The sequence below is a fragment of the Stenella coeruleoalba genome, assembly GCF_951394435.1.
Source record: "Stenella coeruleoalba genome assembly, chromosome: 19".
Classification (NCBI taxonomy): domain Eukaryota; kingdom Metazoa; phylum Chordata; class Mammalia; order Artiodactyla; family Delphinidae; genus Stenella; species Stenella coeruleoalba.
Window position 1 is genome coordinate 29,276,798 of NC_137165.1, and position 25,202 is coordinate 29,301,999.

The following is a 25,202-nucleotide window of genomic DNA, read 5'->3' on the forward strand; positions in this document are numbered from 1 at the left end:
TAGCATTCCATGCTGGCAAGAGCCCAGAATTGGGCATCTGAAGCCATGGGCTTCCATCCTAGCCATATCTTCACTGTGTCCTTGAACCAGTAATTTGGCCTCTTTGGGCTGCAGTTTCCTCATCCTAAAAGTGGGGATGCTGTTACTCGTTCTTTTTACCCAACAGGCTTGCAAAAAGCCTCCAACGAAATGATTTACATGAAAGTACTTTATGAAATGTAACAGTCTCTATCTACAATGTCAGTTCCTGCTAACACTTTCTGGCCTCCTCTCCACTGGTCCAGCCCAATCTCCTATTGTGTTTCTAAGATAATTTGAGAAGGCCTAACTGGTATTATTTACCCCTTCAGAAGATGTTCTAATGCTCAAATAAGACCACACTAGCAATGAATAAAGGCCATTGAGACTTCTAATGAAAATGTTCAAAAGCAAAATCTATTAGGCTCTACAAACAAATGTTTCCATAGTGTGTGTTTCGGGGTACCCTTTGAAGAGGCAGGAACATTGTTTGAAAAGGATTTGCTATATTAAGATCCTTGTGCTTCTCCTTCTGTCCCAGGAGCCCCTGAGGTGCCAACCAATGCTTGTCTCATGGTAACCAGCAGCACATCACTCACGGTCAGCTTTCATGAGCCTCTTAGTGTCAACGCAGCTGTAGTAACCAGATATAAAGGTACTGGATTCCAAATATTTTTGTGACTGCTCCTTCTTAAAAAACAATCCATTGTTTGGAGATCAATTGTGCATTTTGTATGTTTGTTTTTCCTGCTGATGGTATTTTTTCATCCTATTTACTTTTTGGAGTTGAAATATTTCCATAGGCAGTCAAACACAGAGCAATAAAGTGACTAAGAATAAGTCACAGACCCAATTAATATTAGTATTAATATTTAATTCCTGTTTGCAGAGGGCCTGCTCTGTGCATAGCATACGGTTCAGGACAGGACTGAGTAGGACACACTAAAGAATCAGCCTTGATTTACAGGTCTCAGAGGCTAAGATATGGAATAGGGGGCATATAAATTAATAGCTGTAATAGCAGGTAACTAGGGTTGAGAACTAAAACAACAACAACATTGGAGGTCAGAAAAGAAAGAGGGATGGTTAAATGACAGAATCAGAAAGGCCCCAGGGTAGCAGTGGCAATCAGGACTTGTTTTCAAGGACAGCTGGGAGGTGAAGCAGAAGATATTGGGAGGAAAGTGAACGCCAAGTGGAGAGAACAGTGAGCACAGGTATAAAAGCAAAAACATGCCAGAACAAGTAGAAGAGAGTAACGGAGCTTGCAGTGGCTCCAGGGGAGGGTTCGTGAGAAGAAGCAGTGAAATGTAATTAGAAAGTGAAACTAGGGTTAGGACGAAGGAGTAGAATGAGGAATTTAGAGTTTACGTGATGAACTCTGCAGACCACTGAATAAGATAGGGACAAGATCAGAAGTAGACTTTTCAAAGATTTAAGTGCAAACACTGTGTATGATGTATTGGAAGACATATGGATTTAGAATAAGGAAATGAATTAGGAAGCTATTCAGGAGAGAGGTCACAACAGCCTGACCTGACTGCTATAGCAGCACTGGGAAAGGAGAGAGCCCACAGGAGAAGATTTTATGGAGATGCTACGATGATAACAGCCAAGGCTTACATAGTGCCTACTATGCACCAGGCACTGTTTAAAGCCTATATATGTATTAACTCTATTTATTCTTCACAACAACCCTATAAGGTAGGTACTGTATGGTTCCCATTTTGCAGATGAGAAAACTGAAGCAATGAAATTAAGGATTGCCTAAAGACTTGCAGCAGAGCCATAAGTATCACATTATGCTGACTCTACATATGGAAATACCCCGAACGGTCCTAAAACCTGATAAGACTCTCCACACATATTCCAAGATGCCAGGCCATATTCCAAGAATTCCTGTGTTCAGGTCCCTACTACTCCCTTGGGCCACAAAAGTGTCCGAGTAGTATACGTGCTTCCTTTCTCCTTCTAGGGACTGTTCCCAGGAGACACTCCTATGTCTACAAACATTAGTCTACCCACACCCTGTAGCTTTCTGAGTTACTTGGAATTTTCCAGATAACTCCACTCTGTAATATCTTAGGTAAAACAGCATTGAATTGGTTATCACTTCGGGTTTTCTGTATTAAGCTAAGAGAAGGTAGCCTGAAGCTGCCTTCATTTATAGCAAATAAATCAAGCCATCAAGAATGGCTGCCCACAGCCATCCTTCAATACAATTCTGATACTTTCTCTTGGTTGCCAAGACTTTCTGAAATTCAGAGCAAGGACTTGCAGGCAATATTAGACATGGGCATCTTCCTTTCTTTCTACCTCTCTCCAGGGTTTTGCTAAAGGGTTTCATCAATGCTGCCCAACTTGACATTTTCTTACATTTGATTAGTGAGCTATCAGGAGCTAATTTATCCAGACCATCAGGTATATAATACCTGACCATAATGCCAGCAAATTCTATCAACATTCACATATTAACACATATCATCTCAGGAGACTTGCATTTGGGGGAGGTTGAAATGAAAGGTCACAAATGGGTTTTGTTAGTGACTGGAGGGGCTTAATTAAGCATTATAAATAGAATTGTCTGTTGCATTATGGAGTAGGTTTCCCTCTGTTAATTTATAAGGTTATAAATTGAGTCCTTAACCTGACTGCTCTCAAGGGCTATTTAAATTTAAAACAGCTGCCAGACTACTGTACCTAGAGACAGCAGGACAGTTTTTAATTCAGGGTCGAAGTAATTATTTAATTATGAAAATATTAGCAAAATTACCTTGAGACAAGGCTATTTTTTTTGCATTAAAAGAGAAGAAACAATTAAGAAATCCACAAAATGAAATGGCAATTATCTAATGGGTTAGAGGGAAGGTTTAACCCTGCAGTATTTAGGGTTTGGCAAAAACATCTCATACTGTTCTCCAGAACTTCTGGGTTCAGCAAAACCTCAAGCCTATTTTGACACCTGGATGTTCTCCCCCTTCATGTTAAGCCAGTTTTTGAAAGAAAATCTGAATCCTTCTGTTTCTTCTTATTTACACTCAACTCATCAACATGTCGGGTTTTGTTTTGGTTTGGTTTGGGTTTTCTTTTTTCAAAAAAAGTTTGTTGATATCCAGAAATATTTTAAAGAGCATCCTTTATACACCTTCTTCAGGCCCTGAGGGCAATGTACCAGGCCAGCTGCCATCACAATTTGGAGATTAAAGGTGTAAATTTCAGCTTAAAACCCAGAAAACAGTTTTGAGTGAGACCCCCTGGACTTTTCTGCCTGCATCTTCCCTGAAAACAGAGAAATGAAGCTAAGAGAGCTACAGTCTGTTTCTAGGTGTTTCCTCCTTGGACTCAAAGAATGCTTGCACCTTTTGGTCCCATCTCACCAGGTTTCATGGCTTACAGAGCAAAACTAGACTTATTTCAGATACACTGATGCTTTGGACAATTGCCAGAACTTCATTCCACATTTTCTCCTCACTGCCTTGGGTGACCTACCTGGAGCTCTCATTTGCAGAGGATATGTCATTTCCCAGTAGTCCCAAAGCAGAAATCATTTTCAAAAGTGATTTTACTGCTCTTTGCAGGGTTAGGGGTGGATAGGAAGGTATCCTTTAACAGGTGCAGTGCAGCATCTATTTTCCATCTACTGGATGAATTATTTTCTAGCTTTTTTTCAAAAGCAGGCCTTGAAGTGGTCACACTTTGGAGTCTGCCAATGACGTGATGCTGCTGTAGTCGTTCCAGTGCATGTGGGCAGCACCCTGGTTTGGATGATGCCCTTCCCCACCTCTCTTCTCATCTTGTTCCCTCACAAATTAGAAACTGCCACCCTAATTCCTCCCTACAAAGGCTTTAATAGCAAATTATTAAAGCCTTTGTAGGGAAAAGTGGTGGGGAGGGATAAATTAGGAGTTTGGGACTAACATATACACACTACTATTTATAAAACAGATAATCAAACAAGGACCTACTGCAGAGCAGAGGGAACTCTACTCAATATTCTGTAATAACCTAAATGGGAAAAGAATCTGAAAAAGAATAGATATATGTATATGTATAACTGAATCAGTTTGCTGTACACCTGAAACCAATGCAACACTGTAAATCAACTATACTCCAATGAAAAATAAGAAGTCAAGATTTACCCTTCCCCCAAGGTCACATCCCTATCACCAAGTTAATCTCTATTATGAGTTTAATGTATACCCTTACAAATCCTTTCTTGATGCACGTACACATATATGTATATACACACAGATGTATAGTTTTGTTTGTGTGCTCTAATATAAATATCATACTATTTGTCTAGTTACACAGCTAGATTTTTTTCAGTTCAACAATATATATATGTCAGTGTGTTTGGATCTTCATTCTTTTAAATAGCTGTATAGTATTGCTATTCCATAGACAGAGATGCCATAATGTATTTAATCATTCTCCCACGGATGAACATAGGTGGTTTCAATTTTTTTCCTGTTACATAATGTTGCAATCCTAGTATGTGTCTCTTACCTGTGAGAATATTTTTTTCTGGGATTGTAAACTGGAAGTGGAAATGTTTATGTATTCATATACTCTGTCTCACTGATCTGCCTATACTCATGCTAATGCCATATAATAACTTCATAGTATATTTTAACATCTGGTATAGCAAGTCCCTCCCTGTGGTAATATGTTCCCTTCAAAATGAATTTTAGAATTGGCTTGTCAACTTTAATTTTTTAAATCTTATTGAGATACCATCATACTCCTAAATTAATTTGGAAAGACTTCCCATCCATGACATATCTTCCTAATAAAGTTGAATTTTACATATTCAGGAAAATTTAATAATTTTATTTATTTATTGGTCTTCTTTCCTGTAAAGTTTCATGCTGGATATATTTTACAGTTTTTGTGGCTATTATAAATGAACTCTCTTTTCAAGATATTCTCTAATGGGCTATTGTGGGACAGTAGAAGAGCTATTGTAATTTTAAAACAATCTTTAGTTGACTGCTTTACTGAACTCTCTTAGTAACAGCCTTTTTTTCCCCAGTAGATTGTCCTGCACCTCATGAATACTTTTTGTCATTTCATCTTCAAGAAAGGATCATTTTGTCCCTTCCTTTCCAATACTTTGCATTCTTTTTCAGATCTCACTTCATTAACCAGAATCAATGTGAATTCTAGTACCCATTATATTGTGTATAGTAACTGGGATAGTAGATGTTCTTCTCTCTTACCTGCTTTTGTCAACATGCATCTAATATTTTACTATTAAGTATGATGTCTACTGTAATCTTCTGGTAGATATCTTTCACCAAATTACAGACGTTTCATTTGGATTATGATTATTGATATACTGTTGAACACAATTTTTAAATCTCCCCTGTGGTTAGAGACCCTTTAGAACCTCAAAAGTCATGTATTTGTGCCCTTTTTTTTTAGAATTGTTGATCATTTGTCTATTTTATTGGTTTGTTTGAAGAATTAACTTTTCTGATTCATAAAATGTGTTTCTTGCTTATTTTCTATTTTATTAATGTTTGGCTTTAGCTTTGCCAATTCCTATTGCTTTCCGTGGGTTTACTTTATTACTTCTTTCCTAGTTTTTTTTTTTTTGAAAACTTAATTTACTTCTTTATTTTTGTTTCTAATTCATGGATTTTAAGGCTATAATTTTTCCCTGATTACTGTTTTGTCCATACCCAAAAAGTTTAAAATGCATTGCTATAATGATCACTTATTTATAAATAATTTACAATTTGTTTCATTTCCACTTTAAGCAAAGTTTTTAGATGAGTTATCTTAAACTTCTAACTGGCCATATCTTTTGCCATAGTTTTATTGTTAATTTCTAATTGTATTCTATTACAATAAGAAAAATTTAAAATGTGGACTGTACCCTGTTGAGATTTTTCAAAATTCTTACCTGTGGCTAACCAATGAATCGTGGATATGTACCATACTTGGTGTTTGAAAAGAATGTGTAAACCCCATTGGGTATAAAGCGGGAATGTGTGTGTGTGTTATTTAAATCCCTGTTTTTTTTCTAAAGTACTTGTCCCTTTAATCTTTGATCTCTGAGAAGTTGCTTTATTTGTCTTGCTTAATGCTGTTTGACTCAGTTTCTGTTTGTAATTAACATTGCTTTCTATGCTTCCATTTGCCTCCTGTCTTTTCTATCTTTTCATTTTCATCCTTTCCATGACATTTGAAATACATTTGTCTCTTGTAAAAAGTATAGAGTTAAATTTATTTACTCTGAGAGTCTCTTTCTAAACACTTTTAATTTTTTTTTGTCCAAAGTGATATATCCTTATAAGAATAGTATTAAAAAGCAAATTTGTACTGAAAGGCTTATTTATAATGAAAAAACAACCCTTATTTGCTCCATTATTACCATCCTTCTTCCCCTCAGAGCCAGCCGCTTTTTAACTCCTCCACTTCTCATAGTTACTTGTCTACTTTAATCAATAAGCTTCTATGGCTATTTTTTGATTTAGCAATTGCAGGTCTTATGTATGGAATTAGAATTATAACAGAAAAGAATTTAACTCTCTCACAATACCACACTCATCTACACTTTCTTATTCTCTCAATATAATTATATTTCTATTTTTAGTTAAGGCAACAATGCTTATACTATTATGAGTGTAAGTTTTTGACACTGCAAACTCAAGTAGTACACTTTGATTACATTTCCTTTCCTACGTATTTTCCTCTAATCTCTAATTATATTTTTTTCTTTCTTACCCTACTTACCATTATCTTATTCAAAATTCATTTCAAATGATCCTTTCAGGGTGGTACCTATTTTCCCAAGAGTAGTTTTTACTTTCCCTCTCAGAATACTCTCTGCTCATGTTCCACTGTATAATAATAACTCATTAGGTTTCCATTAGGGAAAGGCTCATTAAAACCACAAAGAAATATTACTACATGCATATCACAGTACCAAAAAATTTAGAATAGTGACAGCACCAAATGGCCAGAATGCAGAGATATCGGATCACCCATACGTTGCTGGTGGGAATGTAAAATGATACAGGCACTCTGAAAAACAGTCTGGCAATTTCTTAAAAAACTAAACATGAAAATACCATACATCTTACCAACTGCACTACTGGGCATTTATTCTATAAAAGTGAAAGTTTTGTGTTCATATAAAAACCTGTACACAAATGTTTACAGCAGCTTTATTTGTAATAGCCCCAAACTGGTAACAATTCCGATACCCTTCAACAGGTGAATGGTTAAACAAACTGTGGTACCTTCATGCCACTGAATACTACTCAGCAATAAAGAGGAACAAAGTTATTGATATACTCAACATCCTGGATGAATCTCCAGAGAATTATGCTGAGTAAAAAAGCCAATCCTCAAAAGCTACACAGTGTATTATTCCATTTATATAGCACTCTTGAAATAACAAAATTATAAAAGTAAAGAACAGATTAGTGGTTGCTAGAAATTAAGGAGGAAATGAGGAGGAGAGAAATGGGTATGTATGGCTCACTTTTTTGTTTTCTAAATAACTGATATATTTTTACATACCTTGTTTATCTTTTAAGAGATTTGGAGAGAAAAAGGGTAGGCAGGCATGTGTCAGTTTGGCATCTTGATTCAATCTCCAAGTCAGTTCTCTTTCTTAGCCAGGCTGTATGCTCAGTAAACATGACCTAATACTAGCATTAGCCTAAGCCAACAACTTATGAAAGCATATCTGCTATTTCAAAAAATTATGTAAGCTAGGTAAGGACAAACATGAAACTGGGTTTTTATATCAGCTAGTGAAGGGTTATTCCTGACACTGATGTCTTCTTCCTATTATATTTGGAAAAGCATAGATCCATAGAGTAATAAGGAGTTTTTGGAATATTTTTCTCTAAGGTATGAGGAGTTCCTTGAAGGCAGAAATCTTGTCTTTTTCTTTTTTCCCTTCACCTCCTACATTCCAGCGGCACTGGCCTTCTTTCTGATCTTAAACCATTTCCCCCGCTGCATGTTCTTTGCACATGATGATCCCTTTGCCAAATACAATAGTAGTAGGAGACTTAAACACCCCACTCATATCAACGGACAGATCTTCCAGACGGAAAATCAATAAGGCAACAGATATCCTAAGTGATGTAACAGAACTGTTAAGACTTATGATATTTTCAGAACACTACACCCCGAAAAAACAGGATATACATTCTTTTCAAGTGCACATGGAACATTCTCTAGTATTGACCATGTACTAGGACACAAAACACCCCCTCAACAAATTTAAGAGGGTAGAAATGATTTCAAGCATCTTTTCTGATATAACAGTATGAAAATATAAATCAACCACAAAAAGAGAAATGAGAAACAAAGATTACATGGAGACTAAACAACATGCTACTAAAAAACCAATAGGTCAGTGATGAAATCAAAGGCAAAATTAAAAATACCTTGAGACAAATGACAATGAAAACACAACCATACAAAATCTATGGGATGAAGCAAAAGCAGTTCTTAGAGGAAAGTTCATAGCAATTCAGACCTTCCTCAACAAAACAAAAAAAATCTCAAACAAACAACCCAAACTACCACCTAGAAGAATTAGAAAAAGCAAAACTTAAAGTCAGTAGAAGGAAGGAAATAATAAAGATCAGAGAGGAAATAAATAAAATAGAGATTAAAAGAAATAGAAAAACAATCAATAAAATTAAGAGCTTGTTCTTTGAAAGGGTAAACATAATCAACAAACCTCTGGCCAGTCTCATCAAGAAAAGAGAGAGAACCCAAATAAACGATAAAAGAAATGAAAGAGGATAAATAGCAACTGATACTGCAGAAATACAAAAAAAATAAGAGAATACTATGAACAATTATATGCCTACTAATTGAACAATCTAGAAGAAATGGACAAGTTTCTACAAACATAGAGTCCACCAAAACTGAATCAATATGAAACAGATAATTTGAACAGACCAATCACTAGAAGTGAAACAGAATCTGTTTAAAAAAACAAAAACAACTCCCTGCAAACAAGTCTAGGACCAGATGGCTTCACTGGGGAAGTCTACCAAACATACAAAGAAGAACTTGTACTGATCCTTCTCAAAGTCTTCCAAAAGATTGAAAAGGGGGGAACACCCCCGAAGTCATTCTATGAAGCCACTATCACCCTGATACCAAAACCAGAAAAAGGAAATACCAAAAAAGAAAATTACAGTCAATATCTTTGATGAACACAGATGCAAAAATTCTCAACAAAATATTAGCAAACTGAATCTAACAACACAATTAAAGATCATACACCACAGTCAAGTTGGATTCATCCCAGCGTTACAAGGATGGTTCCAAATATGCAAATCAATCAATGTGATAAACCACACTAACAAAAGGAAAGACAAAAACCACATGATCATCTCAATAAATGCAGAAAAAGCATTTGATAAAATTCAACATCCGGGCTTCCCTGGTGGCACAGTGGTTGAGAGTCCGCCTGCCAATGCAGGGGACACGGGTTCGTGCCCCAGTCCAGGAAGAGCCCACATGCCGCAGAGCGGCTCGGCCCGTGAGCCATCGCTGCTGAGCCTGCACGTCCGGAGCCTGTGCTCCGCAACGGTGAGGGGCCCGTGGGCTGCAAAAAAAAAAAAATTCAACATCCATTCATGATAATAACTCTTATCAAAGTGGGTAAAGAGGGAACACATCTGAACATAATAAAAGTTATTCATGACAAACCTACAGCCAACATAATACTCAATGGTGAAAAGCTGAAAGCTTTCCCATGAAAATCTGGAACAAAACAAGGATGCCCACTCTCACCACTTTTATTCAACATAATATTGGAAGTTCTAGCCACAGCAAGCAGACAAGAAAAAGAAATAAAGGTTTCCAGATTGGAAGAGAAGAGGTAAAACTGTCATTATATGAAGATGATATGATATTACATATAGAAAACCCTAAAGATTCCACACAAAAACTACTAGAACTGATAAACGAATTCATCAAGGTAGCACGATATAAGATTAACATACAGAACTCTGTTGCATTTCTTTACATTAACAATGAAATAACAGAAAGACAAAGTAAAATCACATTAAAAAATACTTAGAAATAAACCTTACCAAGGTGAAAGACTTATATGCTGAGAAATATAAAACACTGATAAAGCAATCTACAGATTCAATGCAATCCCTATCAAATTACCCATGACATTTTGCACAGAACTAGAACAAACAATCCTAAAATTTATATGGAACCATAAAAGATCCAGAATTGCCAAAGCAATTCTGAGGAAAAAGAACAAAGCTGGAGGCATAACCCTCCCAGACTTCAGATAATACTACAAAGCTACAGTATTCAAAACAGGATAGTACTGGCACAAAAACAGACATATGGATCAATGGAACTGAACAGAGAGCCCAGAAATAAACCCACACACTTACAGTTAATTAATCTTTGAAAAAGGAGGCAAAAATATACAATGGAGAAAACACAGTCTCTTCAGCAAGTGGTGTTGGGAAAGCTGGACAGCCACATGTAAATCAATGAAGTTAGAGTACACCCACACACCATACACCTAAAAAAACTCAAAATGGCTCACAGACTTAAATATAAGACATGACACCATAAAACTCTGAGAAAACACAGGCAGAACATTCTCTGACATAAATTGTACCAATGTTTTCTTAGGTCAGTCTTCCAGTTCAATAGAAATAAAAGCAAAAATAAACAAATGGGACCTAATCAAACTTATAAGCTTTTGCATGGCAAAGGAAACCCAAAACAAAATGAACGAACACCAAGAAGGGACACAGAAGCAGAGGAATGCGAGCAGCCTCTAGAAGCTGGAGAAACCAAGGAATGAACTCTCTCCTCCAGCCTCCAGTAGGCTCATAAAGATTAATAGCATAGAAGAAGAGGCCAGAGGAGATTGGTTCAAGATGGTGGAGCAGAAGGACATGCGCTCACTCCCTCTTGCGAGAGCACCAGAATCACAACTAACTGCTGAACAATCATTGACAGGAAGACACTGGAATTCTCCAAAAAAGATACCCCATGTGCAAAGACAAATGAGAACTGCAATGAGATGGCAGGAGGGGCATAATCACTGTAAAATCAAATCCCATAACCGCTGGGTGGGCTACTCACAAACTGGAAAACAATTATACCACAGAAGTGCACCCACTGGAGTGAAGGTTCTGAGCCCTACATCAGGCTTCCCAACCTGGGGGTCTCACAACAGGAGGAGGAATTCCCAGAGAATCAGACTTTGAAGCCTAGCAGGATTTGACTGCAGGACTTTGACAGGTCTGGGGGAAACAGAGACTCCACTCTTGGAGGGCATACACAAAGTAGTGCACGTACCAGGTACCAGGGAAAGGAGCAGTGACCCTGTAGGAGACGGAACCAGACCTACCTGCTAGTGTGGGAGGGTCTCCTGCAGAGGTGGGGGTGGCTGTGGCTCACTACAGGTACAAGGACACTGGCAGCAGAAGTTCTGGGAAGTACTCCTTGGCATGAGCCCTCCCAGAGTCCACCATTAGCCACACCAAAGAGCCTGCAGGCTCCACTGCTGGGTCACCTCAGGCCAAACAACCAACAGGGAAGGAACTCAGCCCCACCCATCAGCAGACAAGCAGATTAAAGTTTTACTCAGCTCTGCCCACCAGAGCAACAGTCAGCTCTACCCACCACCAGTCCCTCCCATCAGGAAGCTTGCACAAGCCTCTCAGATAAGCCTCATCCACCAGAGAGCAGAGAGCAGAAGCAACAAGTACTACAACCCTGCAGCCTGTGGAACGAAAACCACATTCACAGAAAGACAGACAAGATGAAGAGGCAGAGGACTATGTTCCAAATGAAGGAACAAGATAAAGCCCCAGAAAAAAATCTAAATGAAGTGCTAAATGAAAAAAAGCTAAATGAAGCTAAAAAAGCTAAAAAAGCTAAATGAAGCAGATAGGCAACCTTCCAGAAAAAGAAATCAGAATAATGATAGTGAAGATGATCCAGGACATTGGAAAAAGAACCGAGGCCAAGATCGAGAGAATGCAAGAAATGTTTAACAAAGACCTAGAAGAATTAAAGACCAAACACCTAGAAGAATTAAAGAACAAACAAACAGATGAACAATACAAAAACTGAAATGAAAAATACCTTAGAAGGAATCAATAGCAGAATACCTGAGGCAGAAGAACGGATAAGTAACCTGGAAGGCAGAATGGTGGAATTTACCGTCACAGAACAGAACAAAGAAAAAAGAATGAAAAGAAATGAAGACAGCCTAAGAGACCTCTGAGACAACATTAAATGCACCAACATTCACATTATAGGGGTCCCAGAAGGAGAAGAGAGAGAGGAAGGACCTGAGAAAATATCTGAAAAGATTTTTGTCAAAAATTTCCAGGAAATAGCCACCCAAGTCCAGGAAACACAGAGAGTCTCAGGAAGGATAAACCCAAGGGGAAACACACCAAGACATTTAGTAATCACACTGACAAAAATTAAAGACAAATTATTAAAAGCAACAGGGAAAAACGACAAATAACATTCAAGAGAACTCACATAAGGTTAACAGCTGACTTCTCAGCAGAAACTCTACAAGCCAGAAGGGAGTGGCATGATATATTTAAAGTGATGAAAGGGAAGTACCTGTAACCAATATTGCTCTACCCGGCAAGGATCTCATTCAGATTCGATGGAGAAATCAAAAGCTTTACAGACAAGCAAAAGCTAAGAGAATTCAGCACCACCAAAACCATACAACAAATGCTAAAGGAACTTCTCTAAGTGGGAAACACAAGAGAAGAAAAGGACCTACAAAAACAAACCCAAAACAATTAAGAAAATGGTAACAGGAACATACATATCGATAATTACCTTAAATGTGAAGGGATTAAATGCTCCAAGCAAAAGACACAGGCTTGCTGAATGGATACAAAAACAAGACCAATATATATGCAACCTACAAGAGACCCACTGCAGATCTAGGGACACATACAGACTGAAAGAGTGGGGATGGTAAAAGATATTCCATGCCAATGGAAATCAAAAGAAAGCTGAAGTAGCAATACTCATATCAGATAAAATGACTTTAAAATAAAGTATGTTACAAGAGACAAGGAAGGACAGTACATAATGATCAAGGGATCAATCCAAGAAGAAGGTATAACAATTATAAATATATATGCACCCAACATAGGAGCACCACAATACATAAGGCAAAAGCTAACAGCTATAAAATAGGAAATCGACAGTAACACAGTAACAGTGGGGGACTTTAACACCTCACTTACACAAATGTGCAGATCATCCAGACAGAAAATTAATAAGGAAACACAAGCCTTAAATGCCACAATAGACAAGATAGATTTAATTGATATTTATAGGACATTCCATCCAGAAACAGCAGATTACACTTTCTTCTCAAGTGCACATGGAAAGTTCTCCAGGATAGATCACATCTTGGGTCACAAATCAAGCCTCGGTAAATTTAAGAAAACTGAAATCATATCAAGCACCTTTTCTGACCACAACGCTTTGAGATTAGAAACAAATTATAGGGAAAAAACCCATAAAAAGCACAAACACAGGGAGTCTAAACAATACTTTACAAAATAACCAAGAAATCAATGAAGAAATCAAAGAGGAAAACAAAAAATACCTAGAGACAAATGACAATGAAAACACGATGATCCAAAATGTATGGGATGCAGCAAAAGCAGTTCTAAGAGGGAAGTTTACAGCAATACAATCCTATCTCAAGAAACAAGAAAAATCTCAAATAAACAATCTAACTGTACACCTAAAGGAACTAGAGAAAGAAGAACAAACAAAACCCAAAGTTAGTAGAAGGAAAGAAATCATCAAGATCAGAGCAGAAATAAATGAAATAGAAACAAAGAAAACAATAGCATAGATCAATAAAACTAAAAGCTGGTTCTCTAAGAAGATAAATAAAGTTGATTAACCTTTGGCCAGACTCATCAAGAAAAAGAGGGAGAGAACTCAAATCAATAAAATTAGAAATGAAAAAGGAAAAGTTACAATGGACACCACAGAAGTACAAAGCATCCTAAGAGACTACTACAAGCAACTCTATGCCAATAAAATGGACAACCTGGAGAAAAGGACAAATTCTTAGAAAGGTATAGCCTTCCAAGACTGAACCAGGAATAGAAAATATGAACAGACCAATCACAAGTAATGAAATTGAAACTGTGATTAAAAATCTTCCAACAAACGAAATCCAGGACCAGATGGCTTCACAGGTGAATTATACCAAACATTTAGAGAAAAGCTAACACCCATCCTTCTCAAACTCTTCCAAAGAATTGCAGAGGAAGGAACACTCCCAACCTCATTCTTCAAGGCCATCATCACCCTGATACCAAAACCAGACAAAGATATTACAAAAAAAGGAAAATTACAGATCAAAATCACTGATGAACATATATGCAAAAATCCTCAACAAAATACTAGCAAACAGAATCCAACAACACATTGAAAGAATCATACACCATGATCAAGTGGGATTTATACAAGGATGCAAGGATTCTTCAATATATGCAAATCAATCAATGTAATACACCATATTAACAAACTGAAGAATAAAAACCATATGATCATCTCAATAGATGCAGAAAAGGCTTTTGACAAAATTCAACGCCCATTTATGATTAAAACTCTCCAGGGGCTTCCCTGGTGGCGCAGTGGTTGGGAGTCCGCCTGCCGATGCAGGGGACACAGGTTCGTGCCCCAGTCCGGAAGGATCCCACGTGCCGCGGAGCGGCTGGGCCCATGAGCCATGGCCGCTGAGCCTGCGCGTCTGGAGCCTGCGCTCCACAGCAGGAGGGGCCGCAGCAGTGAGAGGCCCGCATACCGCAAAAAAAAAAAAAAAAAAAAAAAAACTCTCCAGAAAGTGGGCATAGAGAGAACCTACCTCAACATAATAAACGCCACATATGACAAACCCACAGCAAACATCATTCTCAATGGTGAAAAACTGAAAGCATTTCCCCTAAGATCAGGAACAAGACAAGGATGTCCACTCTTGCCACTATCATTCAACATAGTTTTGGAAGTCCTACCCATGGCAATCAGAGAAGAAAAAGAAATAAAAGGAATACAAATTGGAAAAGAAGAAGTAAAACTGTCACTGTTTGCAGATGATATGATACTATACATAGATAATCCCAAAGATGTCACCAGAAAACTGCTAGAGCTAATCAATGAATGTGGTAAAGTTGCAGGATACAGAATTAATGCACAGAGATTTCTTGCATTCCTATACACTAACAACGAAAGGTCAGAAAGAGAAATTAAGGAAACAATCCCATTCACCACTGCAACAAAAAGAATAAAATACCTAGGAATAAACCTACCTAAGGAGGTAAAATACCTGTACTCAGAAAACTATAAGATTCTGATGAAAGAAATCAAAGATGACACAAACAGATGGAGAGATATACCATGTTCTTGGATTGGAAGAATCAATACTGTGAAAATGAGTAAACTACCCAAAGCAATCTACAGATTCAATGCAATCCCTATCAAATTGCTAATGGCATTTTTTACAGAACTAGAACAAAAAACTCTTATAATTTGTATGGAGACACAAAAGACTCCGAATAGCCAAAGCAATCTTGAGGGAAAAAAAAACTGAGCTGGAGGAATCAGACCCCCTGACTTCAGACTATACAACAAAGCTACAGTAATCAAGACAATATGGTACTGGCACAAAAAGAGAAATATAGATCAATGGAACAGGATAGAAAGCCCAAAGATAAACCCATGCACCTATGGTCAACTAATCTATGACAAAGGAGGCAGGGATATACAGTGGAAAAAAGACAGTCTCTTCAATAAGTGGTGCTGGAAAACTGGGCAGCTACATGCAAAAGAATGAAATTAGAAAACTCCCTAACACCATACACAAAAATAAACTCAAAATGGATTAAAGACCTAAATTTTAAGACCAGACATTGTAAAACTCTTAGAGGAAAACATAGGAAGAACACTCTTTGACATAAATCAGAGCAAGATCTTTTTTGACCCACATTCTAGAGTAATGGAAATAAAAACAAAAATAAACAAATGGGACCTAATGAAACTTCACAGCAAAGGAAACTATAAACTAGATGAAAAGACAACCCTCAGAATGGAAGAAAATATTTGCAAATGAATCAATGGACAAAGGATTAATCTACAAAATATATAAATATTTATATATTTACATATATAAATATATATATTGAGCTCATGCAGCTCAATATTAAAAAAAATAACCAATAAAAAATGGGCAGAAGACCTAAATAGACATTTCTCCAAAGAAGACATACAGATGGCCAAGAGGCATATGAAAAGCTGTTCAACATCACTAATTATTAGAGAAATGCAAATCAAAACTACAATGAAGTATCATATCACACCTATTAGAATGGGCAACATCAGAAAATCTACAAACAACAAATGCTGGAGAGGGTGTGGAGTAAAGGGAACCCTCTTGCACTGCTGGTGGGAATGTAAATTGATACAGCCACTATGAAGAACAGTATGGAGGTTCCTTAAAAAACTAAAAATAGAAATACCATATGACACAGCAATCCCACTACTGGGCATATATATACCCAGAGAAAACCAGAATTCAAAAAGACACATGCACCCCAATGTTCACTGCAGCACTATTTACAACAGCCCGATCACGGAAGCAACCGAAATGCCCATCAATAGACAAATGGATAAAGAAGATGTGGTACATATATGCAATGGAATATTACTCAGCCATAAAAAGGAACGAAACTGAGTTATTTGTAGAGACATGGATGGACCTAGGGACTGTCACACAGAGTGAAGTAAATCATAAAGAGAAAAACCAATATTAACGCATATATGTGGAATCTATAAAAATGGTACAGAGGAGCCAGTTTGCAAGGCAGAAATAGAGACACAGATGTAGAGGACAAACGTATGGACACCAAGGGGGGAAAGCAGGGGAGGTGGGGTGTGCGATGAATTGGGAAATTGGGATTGACATATATACACTAATATGTATTAAATAGATAGCTAATATGTACCTGCTGTATAAAAAATAAAATAAAATTCAAAAAAAAAAGAACAGATAACCTATGGACTGGGAGAAAATATTTGCAAACGATGCAACCAACAAGGGATTAATAGCCATAATATACAAACAGCTCATACAACTCAATAACAAACAAAAAAAAACCTACCCAATCAAAAAATGGGCAGAAGACCTAAATAGACATTTATCCAAAGAAGACATACAGATGGCCAACAGGCATATGAAAAGATGTTCAACATCACTAGTTGTTACAGAAATGCAAATCTCATTGGTGTGAGCCCTCTCAGAGGCCGCCATTTTCTTAAGACCTGGCCCCACCCCTATTTGCACACTTTTTAATGATGGCCATTCTGACTGGTGTGAGATGTACAAATAGGGGTGGGGCCAGGTCTTACGAAAATGGCGGCCTCTGAGAGGGCTCACACCAATGAGAACTTCCCAGGGCTGCCACTGCCTGTGTCTCTGTCCATACAATGAGCCACAGCTGCCCTCCACCTCTGCAGGAGACTCTCCAATATTAGCAGATCATTTCCTCTTTGCTTTCTATGCTGCTGGCTTCCTTTGTGATTTGAGGAGTTTTTGTAGTGGTTTTAATTCTAGAAGGAAGAATGTTTCCACCAGGTAATATAACCATGATTCCACTGAACTGGAAGTTAAAGCTGCCACTCAAGAACGTCAGATTCCTCATGCCTCTGGAACAACAGGCAAAGAAGGGAATTATGGTGTTAGCTGGCATAATTGATCCTGACTACCAAGTGGAAATTGGTCTACTATTCCAAAATGGAGGAGGATTATCTGGCATATGAACACTTCTGCTACTTGAAATAAGTCACAAATGAAGTGAATGGCAGGACTCTACTTCCCATTAAAAAAAAAAAAACAAAAAGAGGATGTCTTCTCTTTCCTTCTCCCTGGCTGTGGGAATGTTTTAAGTTTAGTCAACTGGATGCCCCCACCTAGGACTTGAAGCTTGACCTGGTGACACAAAGAACCTGAAACAGTTGGAGATTTTTATGGTGGTAGCAGCAGAGCCAAGTGGTTTCCCATTCATACTGCTCCTGGGGTCTGACCTCGGCTGTGCTTTCAGCTGCCTGACCTCTTCACTCGCACATTTTTCATGTCTGGTGCTTCAGCTTTCTTGTCAATTTTGTGAGGTCCCAGAAATCCTTCCAATAAATTTCTTTTTTGCTTAAAAAAAAAAAGTGTACAAAAAACAAATGCTGGAGAGGGTGTGCAGAAAAGGGAACCATCCTACACTGTTGGTGGGAATGTAAATTGGTGCAGCCACTATGGAAAACAGTATGGAGGTTCCTTAAAAAACTAAAAATCGAGTTGCCATATGATCCAGCAATACCACTCCTGGGCAAATATCTGGAGAAAACTAATTCGAAAGTATACATGCACCCCAATGTTCACAGCAGCACTATTTACAATAACCAAGACATGGAAGCAACCTAAATGTCCATCGACCCATCCACAGATGAATGGATAAAGAAGATGTAATATATATACACACACACACACACACACACACACACATACATACACACACACACACATATATACATACAATGGAATATTACTCAACCATAAAAAAGAACAAAATAATGCCATTTGCAGCAATATGGATGGTCCTAGAAATTATCATACGAAGTGAACTAAGAAAAAGACAAATACCATATGATATCACTTACATGTGGAATCTAAAATATGACACAATGAACTTATTTATGAAACAGAAACAGACTCACAGACATCAGACTTGTGGTTGCCAAGGGGGAGGGGGGTGGGGGAGGGATGGACTGGGAGTTTGGGGTTGGTAGATGCAAACTATTACATTTAGAATAGGTCTAAATGTAACAAGGTCCTACCGTACAGCACAGGGAACTCTATCCAATCTCCTGGGATAAACCATAATGGAAAAGAGTATGAAAAAGAATATATATACATATATATATAAATATATAACTGAGTCACTTTGCTGTACACCAGAAACTAACAAAACATTGTAAATCAACTATACTTCAGTTAAAAAAACAATGATCCCTCTGCCTAGAACATTGCTCTCCCATTGCCCACTGATTGTTCATGGCTCTATTATAAGTAATAGAGCTTATTAGAGCTCAGGGAAGCATTTTCAAGTATTTAATATAAATCAGGCCTATTATAAGTTCTATCATGTCTTTCACCTTTCCTCCAAAGTAGTGGTCTCGGTTTGCAAACATCTTTACTTCTGTGATATATTTTTAAGTTTAAATAGGTTTCTTTACTATATAACTTATTGGAGTCTTTAATATCTAATACATATAATAAATTATTTCCCAAGTTCAACTTGAGCATCATTGGATGTTTCCTGGGAATAATGTTTCATAAAACCCTGAGAGTATTTAGAACAGGAATTCTCAGACTATGCCGAACAATAGAGTCATTTAGGATCCATACCAGGGTCGATTCCAAGACCAATCAAATCTGAGTCTTCGCAGGGTAGGAACCCAAGCATAGATATTTTTCAAGAGCCATGAGATGGCTCTAATATGCAGCTAGGCTGTTAATGTGTGGTCGTGTTTTTTGATACCTATCCCTCCCTTCAGACGGTAAGCCTCACGCGAACAGGGACTTTTGTTTATCTCCGTGTTCCTAGAACTTGGCACAGGGCTCAACATTTTTATGGGGGGTAGTCAATTAATTCACTGTCACAATGAACACAATAAACACAGTCCCCTTGATAATGGGGCTTAGAGGTTAGTGTAGAAAATTAAGCTCACTCACCTAAGAATTCAGTTCGCAGTGTAAGGAAAATAGGGCCTGCCACTGACCAAAGTGTTGAGGCTGGAGTTTTTAACTGGCTTTGTCCAACACCCTCTTTTATTGAGCCTCCCCCTTCACCCCTGTCCTTTATAAGTAGTTTAGAGTTCTCTTCTCAGAGCCCCTCCCCTTGCCTTCAGTTTCACTCTTCTGTACTATGCTGGCTCCCCTAAGCTCGCTGTCTTCAACACACTTGCCACTGGGAACTTTCTGCAAAGGTGATCACGTCACTATTGAGTACAGAAGCTTATTTCTCCCTCCTCCCCATCGCACACCCCTCTGGAACTCTGGAGCCATGAAGCCTCTTGGCGGAGAGAGAGGCTCACCGGGCAGCTCTTTACTGCCCTGCAACTGTGAGCTTCCTCCCCACACTTCCTCCTGAGGAAAAGTCAGCCTGTCACTAGAGATGTAACAGCGGAGCAGTGCGCTGTAACGTGCCGAGCCCCGCTTTCCCCGTCAGCCAGCCCCACCACTGCCTCATACCACCATACCCACCCCCGGACTGAACAAACTGTATCACTTACCCCCTAGGAGCCTGGCAGTTGCTGAGCCCAGACGCCACAGGGGCTGGTGAGTTTCCAGTGGCCACAGAGGCAGGTCTCCACTCAAGGCACAGCTCTGTCCGTGACTGCCCAACTGGGCACACAGCTGGCACCACAGATGATGAGCCACTTTCCGAGCCACCTTCTCCCCATGGAGATTTTCTCTTGATTCCTTTTTGGCCAGAACCCTTTACAGCATTATAGTTTGTCAATAGCCCGCGACTGCTTTCTAGAATTTCTCTCCAGGAGAAAGTGTGTTTTTCTAAGAAATAGGTGTTCTAGCCTAAAGCCTAATTTCATGTGAGGGCTCAAAAATGAAACAAAAATAATCACCCTGAAGTCTGGAAACTGAGAGGCCTCTCCACGTCGTGAAGAGTGCTTCCTTTTGGGAGGTGGGAGGCGGGGGAGGTCCTTTGTACAAATTTTCCAATTATAAAAATTATGTATGCTCCTTGTACCATCCAGGGTCCCAGCAGAAAACACACTCAGCTTGAATTCTGAAGAAAGGGATTATTTACAGAGGATTGATCAGGGCTCATAAATGAACAAGAGATAGCAAAGCATGCAGGACCAGCAACACTGGGAAGCTGTTATCACCCCTACTCCTGAAGGGGTAAGGGGAAAAGCTGGAGTTGGGACACCAGTCAGGAGTTGCTGTGAGAAAGGACACACCTACCACCAGATTGAGGCACTGGATGAGCCCAACTAGAAGTTGCAGGGCAAAAAGCCCTGGGGAATGTATGCACAAAGGTCAGCCCCCAGAGGAACACAGAGCAGCACAGTAAAGGTAAAAAAAAACTTCTGGGGTGAAAAGAGGGTGGAAGGACAAAAGGAAAATCAAGCATAATAATTACAGAACATTGCAAAGAACAGAAATTTTAAACGAAGAAACAAATCACTCACCCTTAATCCTACATCCCAAAGAAATCTACTTCTTGAAGGAATGTCCAGTATTTCTTGACATATCCATTAAAACTGATATAATATATTTAATAATAACGGTGAACATTTGTCAAGCCAGGTACCAGGCACTGGGTCAAGGCTTTACAAGCATTGCTTCTTCTAAACCTCGTACAGCCCTACGGAATAGTATAATTATCATCCTCTCCTCATGAATGGGGAACCTAAGGCAAAGAGAGGAACTTGCTGAAGGTCCTATGGCCACGCCAGAGTTCAACTGAACCTCAGTCATCGAGCCCAGAGCCTCTACTCTTAATGACTATACTGTACTGCCTTCTCCTCTTCACATCCCCATGTTACAACTTCTGCTCTGAAGCACTGTTTTCATCCATATTTACCATTATATGGAATATATCTATATTTTATTGAGTGTTGGCTATTCAAGTTGCTTCCAACTATTTCACTATTATAAATGCTGCTGTCATGAACATCTCTGTATTTAGAGTCTTTCCTGCACTTTGGAATATTTCTTAAAAGGAGAGTTCTACTAATTTTTCCTCCATTTTTTTAAAAATTAAGCACTATAATTATTGGATGTATTTAAGAGAAGGGTTTGCATATGTATAAAAATTCTCAAAACATCAAGTTATGTTCAAATGCAGCCATGAAAGTTAGCAAACAAAAACACATCTACAAAAGAAATTTTGATTTTTCAAAATTAAAATCTAATACAGTAATCATTCTTTAACCCTTTATAAAAAGGGTAATTTTTCCTCCATTTTAAAATCAGTCCTGATTTTTCTATCACTTCTGAGTCACACAGTTATAAATAGCTAAATATGGATGTGGGAAATAATATTAAAACTCTCCTATTCTACCACTCTACCCCATCCCCAAAGAAAAGAAAAATAAAATTAAGAAAAGGAGGGGAGGCATAATGAGTGAAGGAGCTCTCATTTACAAGAAAGAGCATCTAAATAAGTTGAGAATCCATCACCCCTGCCTAATCCCCCTGTCCCAGGTGGTAAATGGAAGCACATCCATGATTGATGAGCACAGGGCACACACAGGAACCACATCTAAATAAATGGAGTTAAATCTCTTCTATTCTGATCAATCATTTCTACTTCAGATTAAGTCTGTGCTAAGGACTACACTGATGGAGTGAAACAATTGGTCGGGAGAACTTAGGTCAAACTGTTGATTGCCAAAAAAGAGTTGTCCATTGACAAAGGAAGGGTTTAAGATATTCTACAAAGTGGTTTAAATTCTAAAAATGTGCATTGGTTTAGGGATATTCATCCCACCCTTAAGTACAATAACTGATATCCCACTCAAGGAAAATGAGATAAACTGCATTCTAAAAACCACCTAGCCAGGAACTGCCTGGCAGTCCAGTGGTTAGGACTCTGCACTCTCACTGCTGAGGGCCTGGGTTCAATCCCTGGTCGGGGAACTAAAATCCCACAAGCCGTGTGACACAGCCAAAAAATAAATAAATAAAATAAAAACTACCTAGCTTTATTGGCAAGTGTTTGTCAAATCTTGATTTGCCTGTTCTCTACAGTGCGCTGATTATGGCATGGTATAACTTAAGTCAAAGTAACACAGTCTCCTGGGAGCCCATGATCCATGAAGGATGGTGTCATTGCAAATTCTGGTAGCAGAGCACGAGTCTGCACTAAGAGGTCATTCATTATACAGTAAGCGGGGTACTAACCAAAAAGTCAGGAGGCTGCTGTTCTAGTCCTGGTTCTACTCGAACTAGCTAAGTGACATCCCTCGGTAAGTCATGTCTCCTCTTTCAGCCACAGTTCTCTCCTCTGAAGAAATGAGGGAATAAGATTAGCTCAGTGGTTTTCAAACTGATCCATGGAATCTTAGGTCTCCACAGAGATGCCTCAGGACAACGTGGCAAGGCAGTTTTGGGGGTGGGGGGAACAGCAGGATGTTTTCCAGACTCTACAGTCTAAATAATTAAGTCTTCCTGTTATATTCTTTCAGAGCACCATGTAAGTTTCCCTTATAGTCTTTTCCCAGTTTGTAATTACACCTTTATCCATTTATTATTTGCTTGATATCTGTTCCTCTTACTAGACTATATTCTCCATGAAGGCAAGGACTGTGCCTACTTTTAGTTCACCATTATCAACCCAATGACAAGCACAGTGCTTGGCAGGTGGTACATGATTATTTGTTGAATGAATGAATGAATGAATGAATTCACACCTATTATTTCTGGTCCTGGAGGTGCTTAAAAACATGGAGATGATGAGTTTCAGTAAAGTACATACAATATTTTTGTCCTTCTCTTCATTATTATACCAAGTGAAAACGACTATCTCTGAGTTCTGACTTGACCCTGACTTCTTAGAAACTGTATGACCTTGGGCACAGATTTCACAGCTTCTCTGAGCTTCAGTTTCCTCTTTTTATAAAATGACCAGGATAGTCTATGATCTCTCAGGTCTCCTCCTGCTCTAACATTCTACGATTTTCATGATTTTGTCCCTTTTTCAATCCAAAGAAGTTTAGATAAAGCTGATGATCTGCAAGACTTAGAACTCTATAGCACAGAGTTAATCTATGGGAATGAACAACCTCTCTGGTGTAGAGAAATCTTAGGGAATATGTGAAATATTCTGAGAGGTGTACTATGAATTGGCAGAGGTAACACTAAGAGAAAAGCCATCACTCTTCCACCTACTAGCTTTGCTTGTGACCTTGGGAAAACCGTTCATCTCCTCTGGGCTTCAGTTTCTTCACGTACAAAATAAGGACAGAAGCACCTGTCTCGGCTGCCCTGTGTGATGTTATAAGAATCAAAACAAATGAAGTAATATAAGCAAAAATGCTTTGTAAATGATACCATGCTATATATACGTAAGATGATGCTGTCATTATTATTATTAGGTTAACATAGAGGTCATGACACTAACCCATTATAAAGCCAAAACAATTAAACAATGAAATAGTGGAGCATAATAAGTCAATAGGTTAGAAGGGAAAATCCGTTAGTAGCTCTAAATGCAGGAATTTAAAATAAGATAAAAGTGGTATCACAAATCAGTGGGGAAAAGATGTACAATTCAATAAGAGGGTTATTGAATAGAAAAATAAAATGTAATTGAATTAGTGTCTCACAGTTTATTCCAGGATAAATTGTAAAGAGATCAGAGAGTTCAATGTAAATAAAATATAATCATAAAAGTTCTAGAAGAAAACATGAGAGAAATCCTTTACAACTAAAATAGGAACAGCCTTTATAACCATGACTCAAAATCTAGAATAAATTCAACCTCGTTAAAAAAATATCTTCAGCAGGAAGAACTTTAGCAACATAAAAAAGACAAAACTTCATACAATAGGAACAGGCTCATCTTTCTAACATACAAACAGCTTTTAAAGTCTCTAAGAAAAAATGAGAGAAGGATAGTTCATAGAGAAACACAGATGGCTCCTAAGCATATAAAAAGAAGTTCAAGTTCTCTCATTATTAAAGAAATGGAATTAAAAACTGACCTGAGCTATCACTTTTCACCTTTCCAAATGGCAAAAATCCAAAAGTTTTAACATAAACTGTTGATTAGGCTCTAATCTAATAGTCACTCTCATATAATGATGATGGAAGAAAAATTTTTATGACTCTTATAGAGGGCAGTTTGGCAATATCTATCAAAATTACAAATGCAAATAATTTTTAACCTAGCAATCCTTATTAGGGGTATTTATCCTACAGATGCACTTAGAGATGTATAATATAAAATATGCACAAGATTATTCATATCATTGTTTGAAAGAGTAAATTACATCACATACAGTTCATAAGAGTAAAACACAGAATATCTATCAACAGAGAACTAGTTAAATAAATTACCATACAAAGTAACTAT

The 25,202-nt window shown here is 38.1% G+C and overlaps 1 protein-coding gene across 1 annotated transcript in view; it reads left to right on the top strand.

The window, feature by feature from the left end:
- ANKFN1 (ankyrin repeat and fibronectin type III domain containing 1) overlaps nt 1-25,202 on the top strand; it is a gene marked incomplete at its 3' end in the record, with an annotated part of 139,010 nt that overhangs the window by 17,662 nt on the left and 96,146 nt on the right. The window contains exon 4 of the mRNA XM_079904546.1: nt 560-673. Within this exon, the coding sequence (XP_079760672.1) occupies nt 560-673 (114 nt within the window). The remainder of the gene's footprint in view (nt 1-559; nt 674-25,202) is intronic.